General features: G+C 35.8%; 2 protein-coding genes across 9 annotated transcripts in view; one reads left to right on the top strand and one right to left on the bottom strand.

The window, feature by feature from the left end:
- Positions 1-8022: 8022 nt before the first annotated feature.
- On the bottom strand, positions 8023-11799 carry LOC106459726 (uncharacterized protein K02A2.6-like). The gene is made up of 2 exons (XM_013919380.1): positions 11778-11799; positions 8023-9128 (listed from the first exon to the last, which is right to left on the bottom strand). The coding sequence occupies exons 1-2, from the start codon at positions 11797-11799 to the stop codon at positions 8023-8025; spliced, it is 1128 nt and encodes a 375-aa protein (XP_013774834.1).
- Positions 9942-19220, top strand: part of LOC106459727 (H(+)/Cl(-) exchange transporter 3-like) — a 91813-nt gene continuing 82534 nt past the window's right edge. For 6 of the 8 annotated variants that reach the window (XR_002610617.1, XM_022386258.1, XM_022386257.1 and 3 more), the window contains exons 1-2: positions 9942-10091; positions 18295-18554. Coding sequence is in view for 5 of the 8 variants with exons in the window: in XM_022386258.1 (XP_022241966.1) it covers positions 18311-18554 (244 nt within the window). In the remaining 3 variants the exon portion in view is untranslated. The other 2 variants (XM_022386260.1, XM_022386259.1) reach the window with 2 other exon arrangements.

Raw genomic sequence — 19220 nt, 5'->3', positions numbered from 1 at the left:
GATAGTTCTAGAAACTAGAGGGCGTGAGAATCACATGATCTCGATGACGCAACAATATCAACAATACTAATATTAAAATACTTTTGAAGCAGTAAAAAGTGAAATCATAGTTATTTTAGAGAATTAGCATAGACCGATTTCAAGCCGACCGTGAAAACCAGAAGTGGCGTCATATAAGCCAAGATAAGCAAAAAAAAACCTATCAGCCTAGCTAATGTTAATGATTTGTAACCGTTATATGCTTGTTATGGCTTAAAAAGTGGTGTTATCAGTAAAGATAAGAATGCTTTATATAGAAACAAACTACGACCCTTCGAAACATCGAGATATATGGAGAAGTTGGAGATGATTGATGGAAAAGATCCGCTAGATTCTAAAGAAGTAAAATTTTCCACTAGAAGAACTGCTATCTTTTCTGATGTATTTTGATAATGTAATTTTTAGTCGTGATGTTGAGGTCCGTTTGTTCAATGTTGTTAATTTTTAAATCAGTCGTTAAGTTCATAGGGATAAATTGTAACTATCATTTTCATCCAGAAGTCCCTCCTTTCCACTAGTTTAGCACATAAACTATTTAAATTTTCACATTGTATGAATTACATGGACTTTATGCAAAAGTCTTCAAAAATATGCCCTAGAGAATTAATCTTGCACTAAGTTTGTCCAACACAAAATGAATCGATCATTAAGAACATAATTGGATGGCAACTTTTGAATAAGAACGTAGGAATTTGATCTGGATGTAATATAGAGTTAAGTCCAAGGATTCCTGCGTCGTTCACATGTAGTAAAAATCGTGTTCTACAAGCAAATTATGTGCATATTTTATTTTTTTATTTACGTAAGGTGAAATTGTCTTCCTTTTTTTATTTCGCCCGCAATTGCTCTTAAAGTTCATTATGAAAAATTCGATTGTAAAATTTAAATTTTTCTTTAGCGTAAGAACTGCTTAAAAATACGAGGTAACGATTTACGACTACTAATGAGTAAAGGTCTTAAATTCTGGAAATGTCCAAAATATTAACTGGAAACGCACCAGACAAGTAATTAATACATCACTCGGTAACGTTTTACAGAAATAGGGGTAAAAAAAGAGAGAGCTAAAAAGTAATCCTACTTAGAAACTGGGTAAATAAAGTTAAAGACATAGTCAATAAAGTCATAACAAACATAAAGATATTTACTATTAACAACAATGAACATATCATGAGAAAAAAAAGAACTTACTGAGTATTTAGATTACCTACATAGTAAACAAATATAAGGGAAAACATTCTTGATAATATAAAAGATAAATAAAAACGCTTCCCCAGTTTGTCTATCGAAAGCTTGGTGTTTGAATAGAATCTCAGCTTTCACCATTATATCTTTTCTTTAGTTTACTTTAGAATACTACTTTTATGAATATTTTACAATAGAGTAACATTTTATGATGGGAAATTCTGGTTTTATTTGTTGTACCAGTGAGGAAGCCAGTAATGTAGGATTTTATTCTCCAAGTAAAGTGAAGACAGCTTAGTCTGCTATGTGATCATTAGCCGATCAAGTGATATGTCCACTTCTATCCCTCTCTTGTTTGGTTCTTTTTTTCAAGTTCAGTAGCCAGCCCCACATAGCTTTTTTAGCTAGCGATAAATTTCTTTCTGTGTACTTGTTTGTTTACTTTTTATAAGATGACGTACGTGGGTTACTAGGTCATAAGTATATTCTAAAGCTTTATAAATTTTGCATAAAATAGTAATAAAATAGGTAGTCAACGATTATAAAGACTGTTTTGCTCTATCAAATGATGAAAAATTATAGTTACTGCTTCAACTAGGTAAACGCTAGGCCCGTTGAAGAAAGATAATGATGAACGAAAATAAGAAACCTCGGTTTTGGCTATTCGCCGGTTTTCGACTTTTGGATGCTCTGGATAGCTGAAAAGCGGCGCATACACCGGAGATAGAGCGACTATGCCAAGGAGCTCTTCATAACTAGCTTCTAATGACCTGTAGAGAAGAAAATCCAGATGACTTTTGTATTGCTGTAATACGGTCGTCCGTGCCATTCATACGTAGAGAGCGCTAGTGCAATCTCTGATATGTCATCACTCCCTCGGCTAAAGCGGCTAACTACTTTTATTTTACAACTAGAGTTTAATTTGAAAACATTAAAGCTTTTGTGTAATAAGATGTATAAACACGTTAAAACTGATATAAACAGTGGCATACATAAAACTTTATATAGTTAACAGGCTAATAACTCGACGCAACTTAAATATTAACATGTGTTGCAAGTTGGTCCCAGATGCCATTATCCCCTGAAAGCCAGCCCAGCCCCCAGTGGCACAGCTGTATGTCTGCGAACTTACAACGCTAGAAACCGGGTTTCGATACCCATGGTGGGCAGAGCACAGATAGCACATTGTGCAGCTTTGTGCTTAACTACAAACAAATTCCTCTGAAGTTACATTGCGGAGTGGCGTAATGAGTTTTCATTGGTTAAAAGACGTTTTGGGAGAACTGGAGGAAATTCAGGCGTGTTATACTAATGTTATGTTTTTCAAAGACCATTAATTCTACGACAGTAGTTCAAAAACAGCTGGTGTTTCTGTTTCCCTTAAGTAAAGTGTACTTGCTGTATTATTTAATTAATGTTACTTTCATTAAGAGTATTTGTTAAACTATTTAATATATTGAACGTTATTACTTTGTTTTTTATTATTATACTTTTATAATTGAGATTGTTTTGCATCGTTAGCTTAATATGTGTATTATTTACGATTAATCTCCGAACCCAGCCAACCCTCGTGAGTTTTATTATTTTGGTTACGGCCGAAAATATCGTAAAAAGCGAGGATATCAAACTGATGAAAAAATGCATTCTAATTTTTATAACTAGGAATATAGAAAAGCATATTTAATTAACTATACTGATTGTCAGTTTTGTTTTTAGTTTCACACATTAATACACAGCTTGCTCTGATCGTAAAATAAAAATGTCGTATATGTATGCCACACCCCGCATACATAAAATCATATATATATATGTGTTTACATAGACACAAGTTTTTAACTTCCACATACAATACTAGTAGCTCTTGACAGATCACCCAGGGTGATGTGCTATTACGGTATTACCTCAGTACTTGACGTGGGATACTCTTGTAAACTATACGCCGGTTCAGTAATATGCCACCTCTTGTGAGTGATGAAACTCCCGAAATAACAAATTAATGGCAGAATTTAGCTGAACTAGACTATGGAGCAAAATTTCTTGTCACCAGAATGACATTCTTCAAGTACTACCTTTTATATCATTACTTACTGAAACCAACTTCGACTAGATGCAGTTGTCCACAGTGAATGCATCTTCAATGTCAACCACAGACGATAGAAACACAAGTCGATGCACTCATTTTAGTTGGCATTACAGAAAATGTGATTATAAGTAGCCTCAATGAATCTATTCCACCAGAAAGTTATCCCATTCACCTTTCACATTGATAGTGAATATTAATCCATCACTGCACATGGAGAAGTCATATAGAGTAAAGTGTATGTGTAAGATAGGTTTACCTTTGACCCCTGATTACTTCAAAAGCTCCCCCTCTTGGGGATGGGTTCTGTTGCCCCCACAGATCGTGTTTGCCCATGAGGACTTGCTGGCAGGTCAGCTCATGTTGGTGGCTTTCACCAGCCAACAGTACCACATCTCTGATTCCTGGCGTGGCGACGGGCTGCCTCTCTTAAAAGAGTGGTTCCTCGTCACTTCACTGATCCTTTTTGGTACTCCTTAACAATGCTTGCCCTCTTCTCTACTGGTGAAACAGCTCATATTGGTCGATCCTGTTCATCAATAACATTCTTCTCTCTCTCTCTTTTGGGCGGCACACTACCCTGATGATCCTCAGTTATGTGGGCTCATACCCTACATAGAGTCAGTGTCAGGCGTACATGGCCCTTATTCCCTGTTCCGAGCTCGTGACAACAGGGTGATGGCTGTAAGGGACCTTTGCAACATCGATGAAAATCAAAGTTCTAAGTTTTTAATATCCATATAAGCCGTCATCATGAATTACTTCACCACAGCGATTATTCGACATGTGTCAGCCCATAGTGTTTCTTTGTGTACTGTGTATCTGTGTAATTTTCAATATTACTACAAGACCGAGCGATCCTTTCAAAACTAAGGAACGTAAATCACAAAATTATCAATAGAAGAAATGACATTTTCTTTATCAGATAGTGCCGTAGCGAACTGTTAACCCCTAATTTTGTTAAAGTAAAATTAACCCAAAATCTTAATAAGTTTACAAGTATTATCCATCAATTACAGAAAAACTACTAAAGGCTAAATTAAACACTAAATACAAAAATCTGAATGACCTGCAAAAACCAAAATTAATCTAGATCATGAGCTAGCCTGCTGCATTAAACCAAAAATGTATGGACTCACACAGCGTAACATCAACCAACTCATCAACAAGGAAGAAAAAGAAAAAAACCGCCATGACAAAAAACTTGACCAACTAAGATGCAAACAACAGAAAGGATATTAACATGACAAACTCCCAACCGTCTTTATAATCAACAGATCCGACCGACAATTAAACGCCGAAAAAATACATCTTCTGAATAAAGGACTAAACTTTGCTGTCACTCCCCAAATTAGTCCATGTATTGAAATTAAAACATGTCTTGAAGACCTGGGAAGAAGACTGATGATCTATTCCACACAAACCGAGAATACAACCAAAAGTACAGAAAACAACCACTATAAAGAATACATTACTAATACCAATACTATCGATAGTCAATAAATCACCTTTACAAGGTAAAACTGAAAAAATCCATTTCCCTGAAATATCCTAAAATAGTATTTCAAACAACTTTTTTTAAAGAATTCTCAAACAAAGCCACTCACATAATTTCTCAAAAAAAAAAGAAAGAAATGTTTAATGTATTAATAATCTGAAACAAAACAACAACAACATCAAAATTCTAAATGCAAATAAGGGCAATGCCATAGTTTACTATTCCGATATTTTATGCAATTTAATCAGTTCATAGTTAATTAAAACAGATTTATATTGTTTGTTTGTTAAATTTTCGCATAAAGCTATTCGATTGGCTATTTATGCTAGCTGTTCCTACTTTTGAAATGATAGATTAGAGGAAAGGCAGTTAGTCAACACATCTCACCGCCAATTCCCGGGTTACTCTAATCAAATAGTGAGATTTGCCATCAAGCCCCTAAGTCTGAGAGGGGATAATGTTCGGTGATGAGATTCGAACCTACGAGCTACAAATTTTTAGTCGAACGCCAAAACTACCAAACCATTCCAGGTTATAGACTTGCAAGAAGTATCATTGTATATCTGGTTATATAGTGTTACGTCTCTGCTCATTTGTTAATTTCTGGTATAAATTCTTTCCGAGGAACTTCAGCGATACAAGCCCTTTCTTAAATAAAACTAGTTTATTCTTTCTCGATACAACTTTGTAATACACAGAATTTCCACGGTCACTCTAAACTTAACAGCCTTTATAACACACGCTATAAATCACAGCGATTCACACACTTTACTTACGGTGCCTACTGTTCGCTTGACTCAGTTATCTATCTATCTCAGTGGCTTTCTTTGCCAGGCTTATATACTAAAAAAGAGGTCGTCTAGCAAACACTCGGACATTCGCGGGGTTCTCCGATAATTCTAGAAACTCCAGCACGCATGCTCCCAGCGTCACGCGACTTCTGCTGTATAACAATAGCAATCAATAACAATTTTAAGGTATAAGTAGATCACAATTAAAAGTAAATCACAAAACATTGTCGCATGTTAAACTGACTAAATGTAGCAACATTTGAAAATGAGAAAACAGTAAAATATAAAACTTAAAATATAACTTTGACTGTTGTTTGAGTATTTTCCTGGTCTCATTACTCAGTCCTTAGCCAAGTTCATGTAGTTTAAATTTATTATCATGTTAAATTTATGAATTCACTTTAATACCACACATATGACGACTTATTACGGCCAAACGAAATGTCATTTGATTTGAGAGATTTTCTTTAGAATCTGTAAATAATTTCTAATTACAGGGCTTTCACAACCTGCTCCTTTTTTGTTGAAGATAATTTTAAAAGACCTCGATCATCGCGACATGAAAATTTTTATAAGCCCAACTGATTAAGATAATTGATCTCATTAAATTCCTTAAAGGTAAGTGATTTTAATCTGCTCTTCGTATGTAATTTTCATAAATGCAACATTTTTTTCTTATAAATATTCTTTTTTCTACTTTTGCGTAGCTGTAATTACATCACTTCAGTTTTATTGTTCATATTTGCATATTTTGCCTTTCTTTCACTTTTCTGTTGATATAATATATAAATTCTGAAATATACTTGTTAGTTTGTTTTGAATTTCGCGGGATATCTGCGTTAGCCATTCCTAATTTAGCAGTGAAAGCCAACTCTTGGTCTACTCTTTTACCGTGAAAGGGAGAGCACGTTTGATGATTCAAATCCGCGATCCTCAGATTGCGAGTCAAACTCTCTAACCACCTGGCCATGCCGGACCTATTTGAAATATACTAAATAAGAATAATATGCATCATACCATACTTTTTAGTACAATGTAATTAAATGAGTATGGACTACTGTTTCTTGATATCTTTTATTCATGAACTATGACATCTAGAAACAGTAGTCCATACTCATTTATGATGGAGATAACGTAAATAAGATGGAAACACTACTATGATGTCCAAATAATAATTCACAGTAAAAGGGAAGTAACTGATAATGTATATTCCTCTATCCCCTCCTGAGTCATTGGTGAATCCCTGTGAACAATGGCTGGTAGAATACAAGTCCTTCGGAATGCAGTTAGTCTGTAATTGACTATGATGTTCTTTTCACTAGTAACCAGTAATCAAAACATAGAATAAGGTTAATTGCTACTTGCAACTTACTAATTAGTCAACATATAAATGAAATCAACATTGCGACTGTAATTAGGTAAAAATTAAGCACCTAAGTTATCACTTATTGTGATTTATGTCAAGATTAACCCAACAAAGTTTAATGAACACTTATGGTAGATCGGCCTTCACAGGTTAGACTGACCTCCAGCCGGGGGATTATTCTGTCCCATTATCAACTGCACATAATCCTGTAACCATCCTGGTTTCACACTTGGTCGTTTGGAACGTCGCGGAGTCGTAGGTGTGGTGAATGTACGTGGTAGTGCGGTTGGTTGGATGGGTTGTTCTTGAAGTGTTGATCCAGGCTGAGGTGTCGGTAATGCGGGTATGGTATCTGGAGTAGAAGGGACCGGTATAGGATCTGGGTTATTACACATAGTGTCCGGGGAATCAACAGGCGTGTTACTAGTAAGTTCGCCACGGTGAATTGGTGAAGTGTCCCTTCTAGTGGTACTCATGTCGGTGTCTAAATTACCGTAAGTGATTCCAGGTTTCGATGGTGTCTGTATGAGAGTCGACTGAGGCATAGGAGTTTTTGATAGACTCTGTAAATCAGTCGCAATGGTTTGTCGTGTTGGGGGTTGGTACACAGGTGTGTAACGACGGAGGAATTTCCTGTTGCGTAGTGTTATTCGTCCAGAACCATCAGTTCGTACGGCATATTGGTCAAATTGATGGACTTCAATGACCTGACCTGTTTTATCCCACTTTAGAGGGTGACGACCAGTCTGGTTTTGTATTCTGACGAAGTCAGCAACTTTGAGTGGTGGTAGACGTCGGGTATGTTCACTAAGGCGTTCCCCTATTTTTATATGTCTATTTCTGAGGGCAGCCTCACGTAGAGCTAGAGTGTCTTGCCATGTGTCGTGGGGTAGGTATCGACCCGGAAGGATGGGAATGAAGTCTTTCACAGCACGTCCGAATACACACATAGCAGGTGAAAGTTTTGTATCCCGATCAGTGGTGTTTCGATACTGCAAAATGGCGCGCTGGAAAGCATCAGTGTTAAGTTCGCCTTTCGGGCCGGTGTTGTCAGTGATCATGCGCTTTATCGTTTTGACACCAACCTCTGCTCTACAGTTACTGTGTGGAATGCCACGGAAGAGAGTCTGTGGTGTACACCCCAAGTTTTCAAGAAATCTCGTGTCGCAGTCGAAGTGAACTCTGGGCCCCCATCTGAGGCCAGTTCATCTGGAATTCCAAAAGTAACGAATGTTTTTCGCAAACTGTCTATTAGACCCGTTGAACCATTGGTAGATCTTTCTACGATGGGCCAGTTTGAATACCTGTCCACTATCACAAAGTAATTTACATCCTTGTAATGAAAGAAGTCAGCAGATAGACATTGAAACGGGTATTGAGCGTATACAAGTGGTGTTAGAGGAGGATTGGGCTGAGAAGGTGCCATACGATTACAATGTGAGCAATTATTCCTTATACTCGTGATGTCAGCAGTTATTCCTGGCCAGAAGACAGACTGTTCAGCCCTAGATGTCACTGATGTTACCCCTTGGTGAGCGGAATGAAGGGAGGTAAGTATATCCTGTCGTAGGGAAGGTGGGATTACCAGTCGGTCTTTGTAGATAGCGACACCGTCACCTGTGGACAAATGGTCTCTAAACGGGAAGAAATCTTGTAGGGAAGACGGGAAGTCAGTACGAGCGGCGGGAACACCCGTTTCTATAATCTCCACTAGTTGGTGCATAGATTCGTCGCTCGAGGTAGCTGTGCGCACTTTGTCCCATGTTACACATTTCAAGTTTTCAATTGAATAAGCAACTGATAAGTACAGGTAAGATTCATTGTTCAGGGATACTGATGAGATGTCATCAATGAGTACCGTTGGTTCTGCATCTCCAATCGGGTTACGCGAAACGGCATCTAGTGCTCGGTTCTTAGCACCTGGCACATGTAGCATCTTGAACTTGTATCGAAGCGTCTTTTCTTCAAGGTTGCGGAGTCGAGCATTAGGGATGTCTTCTAGAGACCTATCCCCAAATAGTTTCAACAGCGGTTTATAATCCACTGCTATCACTAGGTTTTCACATCCAAGTACAAAATATCGAGCCTTCTCAAGAGCATCAGCTACGGCTAATGCTTCACCCTCGACTGGTGCATATCGCGATTCTGTAGCACTAGTGAATCTGCTTCCAACTAAAGTTATTTTCCACCCATCAGCACAACAAAACGGTTCAATTTGAGCACAGTCACAGTGTTTTTTGGAATAACCAGAACCCTATTCCATTTTTAGACCAATCCGTCGCTAGGCAAGTCGGCTTAGTGGGGTCAAATATGCGCACACCATTTCCATTTTTGCCACAATAAGAACTATGAACTATGACATCTAGAAACAGTAGTCCATACTCATTTATGATGGAGATAACGTAAATAAGATGGAAACACTACTATGATGTCCAAATAATAATTCACAGTAAAAGGGAAGTAACTGATAATGTATATTCCTCTAGTAATCCCTGCAAGGTATTTGGCGTAAAACTGATTTGCTCACACTGAATATATGATTAATGAGAATCAAGTGAATATTGTGTCATAACTGAAATATCTTTGTTTGTTTTCCACATCCTGGTTCGCGTTCCGTTGCCACAAAAACACACTTCGCACTTTGTGAGTGCGCGATGAGAGTGAAAGTAAAATCCCATATTTGTTCAAACAGTAGCACCATAAAATTTAGAGATGGTGCTATTGACAAGCTGCCTTTCCCCCTTGTCTAACAGTCCAAAATTAGGGGCAGCTATGTGTAGATAACGCTTTGCGCGTAAAATTCTAAATAAACAAGTAAACAAACAATTCTCTAAACACTATTATCATTTATGTATAGATATATACCCTTAAGTTGAAGACTGAGGTGAAATATATGCACCAACCATTTCGAATGCATAATTGCACAATATTCACAAAGTAAAATGCGAAGCAACATTTTTCATTAGGGGGCGTTATACGTAGAAGAGTAGTATGTTCGTTGTCTCCTTCTTCGTTACATGTAATTTTGGTGATCGATTTTTGGATTTCGTATATATTTTACGTGAATGTAAACGCTATGCCAAGTAACTATTTAATTTAAAGTATACCTAAACCTGTTTTTAAAGCTATAAAATGGTAAGTTCTTGTAACATTTGCACTGTGGGCCAAAAGGAACCATAATTTTATAAGATTTTTAGTACTACTACCCAGGTTAAGTAATATTGCAGTTTGAATGTCAATAATTGTACTTCTGTAACAATGTAAGCTGACAGTGACAGTAACAATAACATTAGGCCTAGGAATAAGTTAAGAATAACAGGTATGTTTAGCTTGCTGCTAACTTATATTAAGTTGTAGCAAAAATCATACTTTAGGGATTTTCAATTCCCAGTGTAAATTGTAATTTAGTTGTAACTTAAGTAAGAGACAAAGGTTTGTGATATTAAGTTATGATATTTATTATTATACATGTGTTTGTAACTAAAGTTCCAAAGCCTAGATCGAGCACTATTTTTACCATTACTATATTAATGTAGACCAGTGCTTCTTACTTTAAAATTACAGTTTAAACATCCATGAATAATTTTCTTGATAATGATTGTGAAAACTGATTCTTACATTTTCGTTTGCGAGGAAAAAAATTTTATAATTTCTCTTTTTAAGTTTCACACCTTGCAACCAGCTACATTATAATATAAAAACATGTTTGTCATATCAAAATTTTAAGTATAATGTGTTCCTATTCAAGAGTTATTTAATCTCTGGTTTAAGTCTGATTTCCTTATTCTGCATGCATTTTGATGCAGGATTACTCAAGATCAGATGATTTCTTATTCAGTTTTGAGACTGAAATGTTGCTGTTATATTTTCTCTTTTTCCTTTTCAATTACATTAATGAGGTAGCTGAAAATGTTTAAGTAAATCTAATTGCAGAAATTCATTTATGACTATATTTTATTGTCAAAAAATAATTATGAAAAAAATTAAGTAAAATGTGAAGAAACATTTATTCATGAAATTATATTGACATGGTAGAGTAGTAAATTCATTGCCACCTTTTGCTTCATTAATGGTTAACACAATCCATGGTTTTTCAATTTCCGATGCTATAATTTCAAACATGAGATCATCATTTTAATTTTTTTATATACATTGGTTGCTCCATAATAGTGATATTATCAATGTGGGATTCTAACTCTTTGCTCTTCAGAGAGATTAGTACTATTTTTCCTTATCTCAAAATGTATTCAGAGATACCTCTCTGAAGAACCACCCAACTTTCCTTCTAATGTTTTGTGTTTTATTTGGCCATGTCAAGAATGCTTTTTTTTTTAATGCTACTGCTAGTGCTCATGGATTTATTGTGTATGGAGGACATGTCACTCTCCTATTGGTGGAGAACTATAATCTAATGAAGCAGTCCGTGTTAATTCATGCAAAGGTGGCAGTTCCATTAAGTCAGTATTATGCCAAGTTTTTATCACCTACTTAATTACTTACAACTGTACTTACAACATCCAGTCCTTGAAGTCAAATTTGCAGTCTGGAGTATGGACTTTTTGTAACATGTGTCATTCTCCAGTGCCCAAATTTCCTGACTTCATGCTTTCCTTCTTACTCTCCTTTGATACCTTCCCTCTCTCCATCTCATGATGGGGGCACTCCACTGTTCCCCTAAAGAGTTTACAGGGTATACTCAGACCCTTCCATTCTTTTCCATGGCACCTTCAACTTACTCAACACTTTCATGTTTTACTTGGTTCCCTATTGTGGGAACTTATTCGGTAGAGATACCTTACTTCCCTATACCTGTTTACTCACCTTCTTCCTTCATGACCTTCATTTTTTCCCTTTCCTCCATCAAGAGCTCTTTGGCAGTGTCACTGATTCCTTGGAATCATGAGTTGAAGCATCCTGCTATCAATCTTCTCTTTCCCTGGTAGTTTTGAATTTGTCCCAATCTCATCACCATTCCCCGACCTTACCTACCTCTTCCTCCCCATTCAGTTCCAGCTTCTCTGCTTTCCAGCTCTTTCCATCCTTTCTCCACCTGACGTCTTTCCCATCATCTTAACAGTCAGTGACCATCTAGCTGGTTCACGTATTATGAAGCTCTTCATCCCTGTTTACTCATTTGTGGGTTCCTTTTGCAACAGACAAATGGGTCATTCAAGTCTTGACCCAGTCTAGCCCTCCATTTTACTCCCCTCCTCCTCTCTTCTATCCCAACCATAGCCTTTCACCCCTCCTCAGTTCCAGCCCACCTCCAGTGTCTGGATAAGGTGGGTTTGGACGTGTTGAAGGAGAAATCCATAGAGCAAGTTCTCAACCCTTCTCCAGGCTATTATTTTTACCTCTTTGTTGTCCACATAAAGACTATGGACTAGCACCCATTCATTGACCTGGAAAGAGAACTATTTCTCTCTCCTCTGGTCTTTCCAACCAGACCTATCACTGACTAAGATTAATGGGTTGGATGCATTCTTCATGTTCTGATATCCCCTGCCTCATGACTTTACCACAGTTTTGTCCATGGGCACTGTGCCTATCAGTTTCTTGTCCTTCCATTCTGAATAGCATTAGCCCCTATCTTTCACATTATGCAGACTTTTGCTCCTAATTCCCATGGTCTGAGACCACTGTTCCACTTATACATGGTTGACAGGCTTCTTCTTTCCCTTTCCCAAGTAGAATACACATATCACTTGTTTTTCATGAAGGTGTTCACTTGGGATGGCTTGTCTAAATTTCCAACTCATTCCTAACCCTGACTCAATATCTTATTCACCTCCGGATACTTTTAAATTTTCACCTCAGTTGTGCCAGACCTTCTCCTCCTTGTCTACTAGACCTCTATGTCTGCACCTTTTCTTCTCCATCTATGTGTTAGGTTCTCTTTTTGGGGACTGGCTTCTCTGGAACCTCCTATTCCCTCCAGGGAGCCCTATGTTACTAATGGAACTCATCCAGGGATATACTGTCCTCATGAGTCCTTCCCCATCTCCTAGAGGATCTTACCTAGTGGATGGACAGCTCAAACTTCACAACTGGCATTTTTTTACATTCTTTGAAGCCTAACTTCTGTTTTTAGGTGCATCTCTCACCGGGTGGGGTGCATCCCTGTATGACTTTCTCACTTCAGATAACTAGAACTCTTAAGAGAGTTCTCTCCACATCAATATTCTGGTAATATTTCCAGACAAAAGGGCATGCTCCCATTTCTCTCTTTGTATTGAAATATTTTTTAGTATTAAAATGAATTTCAAACAGGTACTTACTTCTGAAATACTTAGTCTTTCATTATTAAGTTTGAATTCATGCTTTCAAACGAACATGACTCAAAATTTCTATATATCCTTTAAGTATTACAGAGCATGCTTCACTTATCCATAATCCTCTACACTCTCACATGACTTACTGTACAAGTGTCAGGGGATGTTATACAAGGTGTGCTTTCCTGCCATAATTTGTATTTTATTGAAAATAGGAGCCTTGATAAAAATTTAGTTGTGGGGAGTTGAGAGGAGATATTTCAGAGATAAGTACCTTTGGAAATTCATTTTAATCCTAAAAATATAAAATTCAACTCGTGCAGGCTTGCTTCTGTAAAATAAAAAATCAGAATACCCACATTGGAAATTATTGGTGATCATTGAATATGAAAAGAAATATAGAAGTATTAAATTACATGTTACAGGGCAGAAAATACATGGCCAAACAAAACTGGAGTAGAATCCAGAATCAGAAAATAAGTCACAGAACTGAAATCAGAAAACACTGGACCTAAAGAACACTCAGAAAGAAGACATCCTTCTTAGCAGTGTACCTCTTTTCCCATGATTCCCTTAAATTTAAGTAAAGAGGCTGTTTTTGAGAGGGCTATTGGTGTATTGAGCCTGTAGAACCAACAGTGGAACATGTGGTGGCATAAACATGTAGGAAAAATACTGTGTTATTTCTGCAGTGGATGGTTCACAGAGAAGCAGCCCAGGTATGTTTTATTTTATGAAAGGACATATACCAGAGGCAGTAGCTTCTCTTCATCCATACTGAAAATAGTTAGGGAGTCACACAGCTGGCTTTGTCAGTGAATCCTAAAAGAGAACTGAAGAAAGACCCAAGCAGCCCCCAAAGATGAGCTCAACAAAGTGAGGACATTGTAATGAGAACATCAGAACATAAATAAATAAATAAAATAAAGAGAAATAAAAACATGGATGATAATTGTCCTGGTTGGAGCAGAGACATCTAGTGATTTCTTCAATGATATGGAAGGGTGTGCTTATGAATGTGGGAAAGGTACCTGCTGAGGCATCATTAGCCACCAGATGGCAACCTCAGTCCACTTCCAAAAGACAACATCCTTTCACAGTGCTGTAGCAAAGAGGGTGGAATAGTCAAGGAATAAAAAAAAGGAGTGTTCTCACTGAACAAATTTATATAAACATAGGAATCCTGGAAAGTAAGAGAGATTGTATTAATTTTTTTTTCAGTTTTTATCTTTGTATATTTGTGTTTGATAAATTATGCACAAACTCATACACCTGTTCAACCCAATGGTCTAAAGGCCATTGACTCCACAGATAAATGCACAATCCCAAATAGACACTCAAAAGATGTAAAGGAGGTACTGTCTGAAAGTGATGAAAGTCATTACCTGGGTTGAGATGGCACACCCTACTAGTATCTCTGTTTTACAAAATGAAAGGAGTGAATCGAAGGAGAAATAGAATTAGAAAGAGAAGCCTAAAAATTTGCACCAGCAGAAGTGTGTAATGCAGGATAATGACTAGTACTAACTAGATATTGAACAGTAGAATGAAGACTTGAAATAATACATGATGCCAGAGCCTAAATTAGCTCCTGCTGTCAAGCTTAATCTGAATGAAAAACCAAGTTAAGAGAATTACCAACAAAAAACAAAAGGTTGTAAGAAAGAGGCCAGTTCGAGATCAGATGCAATATCAGGGGGAAAGACTAATCCCACATAAAATAGCTATATGAACAAAAGAACTGGTTGATTTAATCGATTACCTATGAGCAGTGGTTTCATCAATTAATTTAAATTAAGATCAAATTGATCAATGTCAAGAAAATAATCAACTAAATTAAAATTAGTGTTTCCAATTATTACTGCTTTTGATTATTCCAAAAATCAATTAATTAAAATTATGATTAGTTATAATTTTCATACACTGAAAATATATTTCTGACAGGTACTTACTTCTGCTCACATACATAGCTATTCTTGTTCAATGCTGCTCTCTATTCACAAAATATTTTTTGCATGCCACAAGCCTTACACTCCCACATACCCCTTGGTTCACATGGGTTAACTGAATCTCCACCACACACATCTCGTGCCCACACACACGACTCATGTGACTCCTTCTATGCTATTCTACCTAACTATCACTTTGAGTTTGGGCAGAAAACTGAGCACCAGTGGACAGTGGGGAGGAAGGGTGGGAAATGAAGTGGAAGTAAGTACCTGTCGGAAATATATTTTCAGTGTAGGAAAATTATAACTTCTGACAAGGTACCTTACTTCCACTTACATACATAGCTAGAATCCGACATTGAACAGGTGGAGGGACCGGTGCAAGAGACAAAAGAAGCCAGTTGTCCATATAATGGTGGAAGTGCAACCCATGAGCATGCATAAGTCTGGCAAAAGCCTTGACCACCCAACAAAAGACATACTGTGCCATAGCAAACCCGAAAGGTAGAGCAGGAAATCAATAAACCACTTCATCCTCGATTGTTTAAGGGTAGCCACCTAAAAAAATATTTTATAGAATAACTCTTTCTCTGATAAGCAAGCCAATTAGTTGACATATCTACTGTTATACTAACAGTTAGGTCTACTGTGTGTATATTCTCCTCTTTTTGCTAGCATTTACATTTGTCATTCTGCTACTGTATCACTAGGCTTGGCAGCAATTTATACATCTGTGAATGTGCAAAAATAGTATTGTGTTGAAAGAAAGTCAGGATTCCTAATCCCTTGTATGAAATGTAATTGTGTTTTAGGGGCTCAGAATCTCCCAGGATGAAATACCAATCCATCTCTCAGCAGAAAGTATTCATACAAAAGTCCTTTAAATTTAAGTTACTCATTCTTGTATAGTCCACTAACAGTGAAACGCTATCGAGTTCAGGAACAGTTTTATTGAAGATCCCATGTACTCATTACAAATTTTTTGGGTTTTCATTTCCTTTCCCTCACAATCATCTGTTACTGTTAGTGACAATTCAACTCTTTTTCTTAATGTTGGTAAAAATGCTAATTGTAAGAATGTGTTTTCCAAGTTCATGTACCTTGCCTTAGGATATCATCATGATTATGGTATTTAAACAATATTTTATACTATATTTCATGCGTAGGGCTCCAAAAAAAGACTGGAAGTAACTCATCAGCCAAAATTTATCTGAATGGGATCCTATTGATATCACATTATACAATACATCTTCAAAACTACTAATATCATTTTATTCTTTTGTATATATATATATATATATGAAAATCAAGTTATCAGAAAATGGAATTCTAGCCAGTGGTTGTGGAATTTTACACATCATGTGAACAACCATTCCTACCTTGATCATTTACAGAAACAATGTCTTTTTATAATGTTGTTGAAAGAGTTCCAAAACCATGCAGTCTATGAAAAGCTTTTTTCATCCCAGTAGCAATTTTCACTATTTAATCATACTTTTGAGTTCTTACACCTAAGTGTTATGGTTTGGCCTTTCAAGAAAATTCTTTTAGGATTAAGAGTCTTATTGATTACTATTGTAATGACTGGATGGATAAATTATAACTTGTTGTACATAGTACATATATATTGTTACGACAGCAAAAGTCACGCAACTCTGGGAGCATATGCGCTGGAGTTTCTCAAAGGATCATGAATTTTCCTTGCAACTCTAGTTTGTTCCAGGCGCCCTCTTTTTTAGTATATAAGCCCGGAAAATAAAGTCAGTGAGAAAGATAGAATTACAGAGATAGATAGATATAGAGATAGATAATTGAGTCAAGCGAACAGTAGGCACCATAAGTAAAGTGTGTGAATTGCTGTGAATTATAGTGTGTGTTTATAAAAGTAGTTAAGTTAAAGTGACTGTGGAAATTCTGTGTATTACAAAGTTGTATCAAGAAAGAATAAACTAGTTTTATTTAAGAAATAACTTGTATCATTGAAGTTCCTCTGAAAGAATTTATACCAGAAATTAACAAACGAACAGAGATGTAGCAATATGTAGGATATTCACAAATGCTTATTCAAGAAGTGTTTCATTATTATAAGGTAATTGCTAATGCTGCTACTTAAGATCTGTTCTTTCACAAAAGAACTCACACATTTGGCACTACTCTTCATCAGACTGGCAGCATGCAACCCACTTAAACATTTCATGTACACACACATTCCAAATTCTCCTTAACACTAACATGTTCATTTCTTGGAAGACTATTGAAATCATTACATGTACATACTTCTAATTGAAATAGGCTGGTTAATCTCAAATGGAACTGCTCTTTGTTCTCTCTTATACTTTCCCATCCCATTTCTTGTGTAGAGTGATTTCAACATTGTGAGACTAAGAAGCATACTGAATAAATAATGGCTGTGTTTGCTCAATTTCATTAGATTAAGTATACCACTTTGACTATAAGTAAAAGTTTTGTTACATTTTTTTGTCCACTGTATCAAAACTTAACTTGTAGCTTATAAATGTTTGTTTGTTTTTTTTTATCTGTTTCATATGAAAATTATTGATTAGTTGAATGTAATAAATTATTCCATTCCACTAATTGTCCAGCTTTAGTATCAATTGTTCCATGAAGTTACAATAAACACCAGAAAATAAACCTGGTATAATAGGCCTTCTGGAGAGGGGGAGGAATAGCTGCTAACTATATAGTGTTTAGGATATTTTAACTTATCTAAATTTATTACTATAATAAAAAACATTTTGATTAGTTATGCTTTTAATAATACATATGAGCTACATTTTTCACATTAATACACTAACACTGTAACTGTACAATGTTTGTCTATTTGAGTTTTGGTATTAATACTTGCATATTACTCTTACGATGTGTTTGGAATGATTGAATTTGTTCTCTGATAGATCAGTTATTACTCAAAATATCAAGTGATTCAAAGTTAACCTTATAAAAACAAAGAAACATAGTAGATGTTTATGTGTAGAAATGAAGTAAGGTTATGTGTATATATATATATATATATAATATTGAAGTTATTGCAATATTATTTTTTTTATACAAAACATAACTATTTCAATAATACAATTTCCTTTAATTATTGTTTAGATTTCCTCCAGAGGAAATGGAGATTATGGAAACTGATGCCCTTATCAAAAGAACAGTTGGTCATAATGTCAACATGCCTAGCACTAGGCAAACAAGTTATCAGTCAATGAATGGACCTGAAGGCTCACTTCAGACTTCAACAAGTGAAAATAGTACAGAAATAATAAAAACTTTTCCTCGTTCACACAGCAGTGATGATGAAATGATTGACATAACAGGCACGGGAACTACAACAGAATCCAATTTGTCTCGTTCGCAGGGTAGGGCAATTTCTTGTTTAAAAAATTTAGTATTCTTAGCCTAACATTACCAATCAAGACTGAAGAGGTTCAGGAATGTCACCATTGGTTAGTACTATCTTTATATATGAAAAGAAGTGTTCAGTATATATAGAGTGTAATTGCTAGCAAGTAAGCTTTATATATTACTGATACATTTTGTCTTTTGGTGAAGGAATATTTTATGGACATAAATTTTATATAATTTCAAAAACTTAGGAAAAGGGCAAATATACTTTATAAATAAATTTTAAATTTTCTTTACTCATAGCTGGTATATGTACATTTAAAACATTTTTTTAAGTTGTGTGTTTGGAATTAACTTCTAAGTTACAAAATTGATACATGCTCAATATTTATCCTACAGAAGAATCAACAGTGTATAATCTAAGTATACATATGTGTCTTTTAAACAGTTTTTTGGATATCTTTCACCAAAATATATTTTACTGTATTGTTTGTTTTGTGCAAAGTTGTGACTAACATTGGGGTAAATAAACTCATGGTGTTTGTCTGTGTATATATATAAAAGAAATTGACTAGAAAAGGAGCATTTACTCAAAATGTTGACCTTTCTTTTATTTTATCATCTTCACATTTTTCTATTCACACACACACATATATATGTATATATATATATATACACCT

Source organism: Limulus polyphemus, unplaced genomic scaffold (assembly GCF_000517525.1).
Source record: "Limulus polyphemus unplaced genomic scaffold, Limulus_polyphemus-2.1.2 Scaffold653, whole genome shotgun sequence".
Taxonomy (NCBI): domain Eukaryota; kingdom Metazoa; phylum Arthropoda; class Merostomata; order Xiphosura; family Limulidae; genus Limulus; species Limulus polyphemus.
The sequence above is the reverse complement of the archived record's forward strand: the minus strand, read 5'-3'. Positions and strand labels throughout refer to the sequence as shown.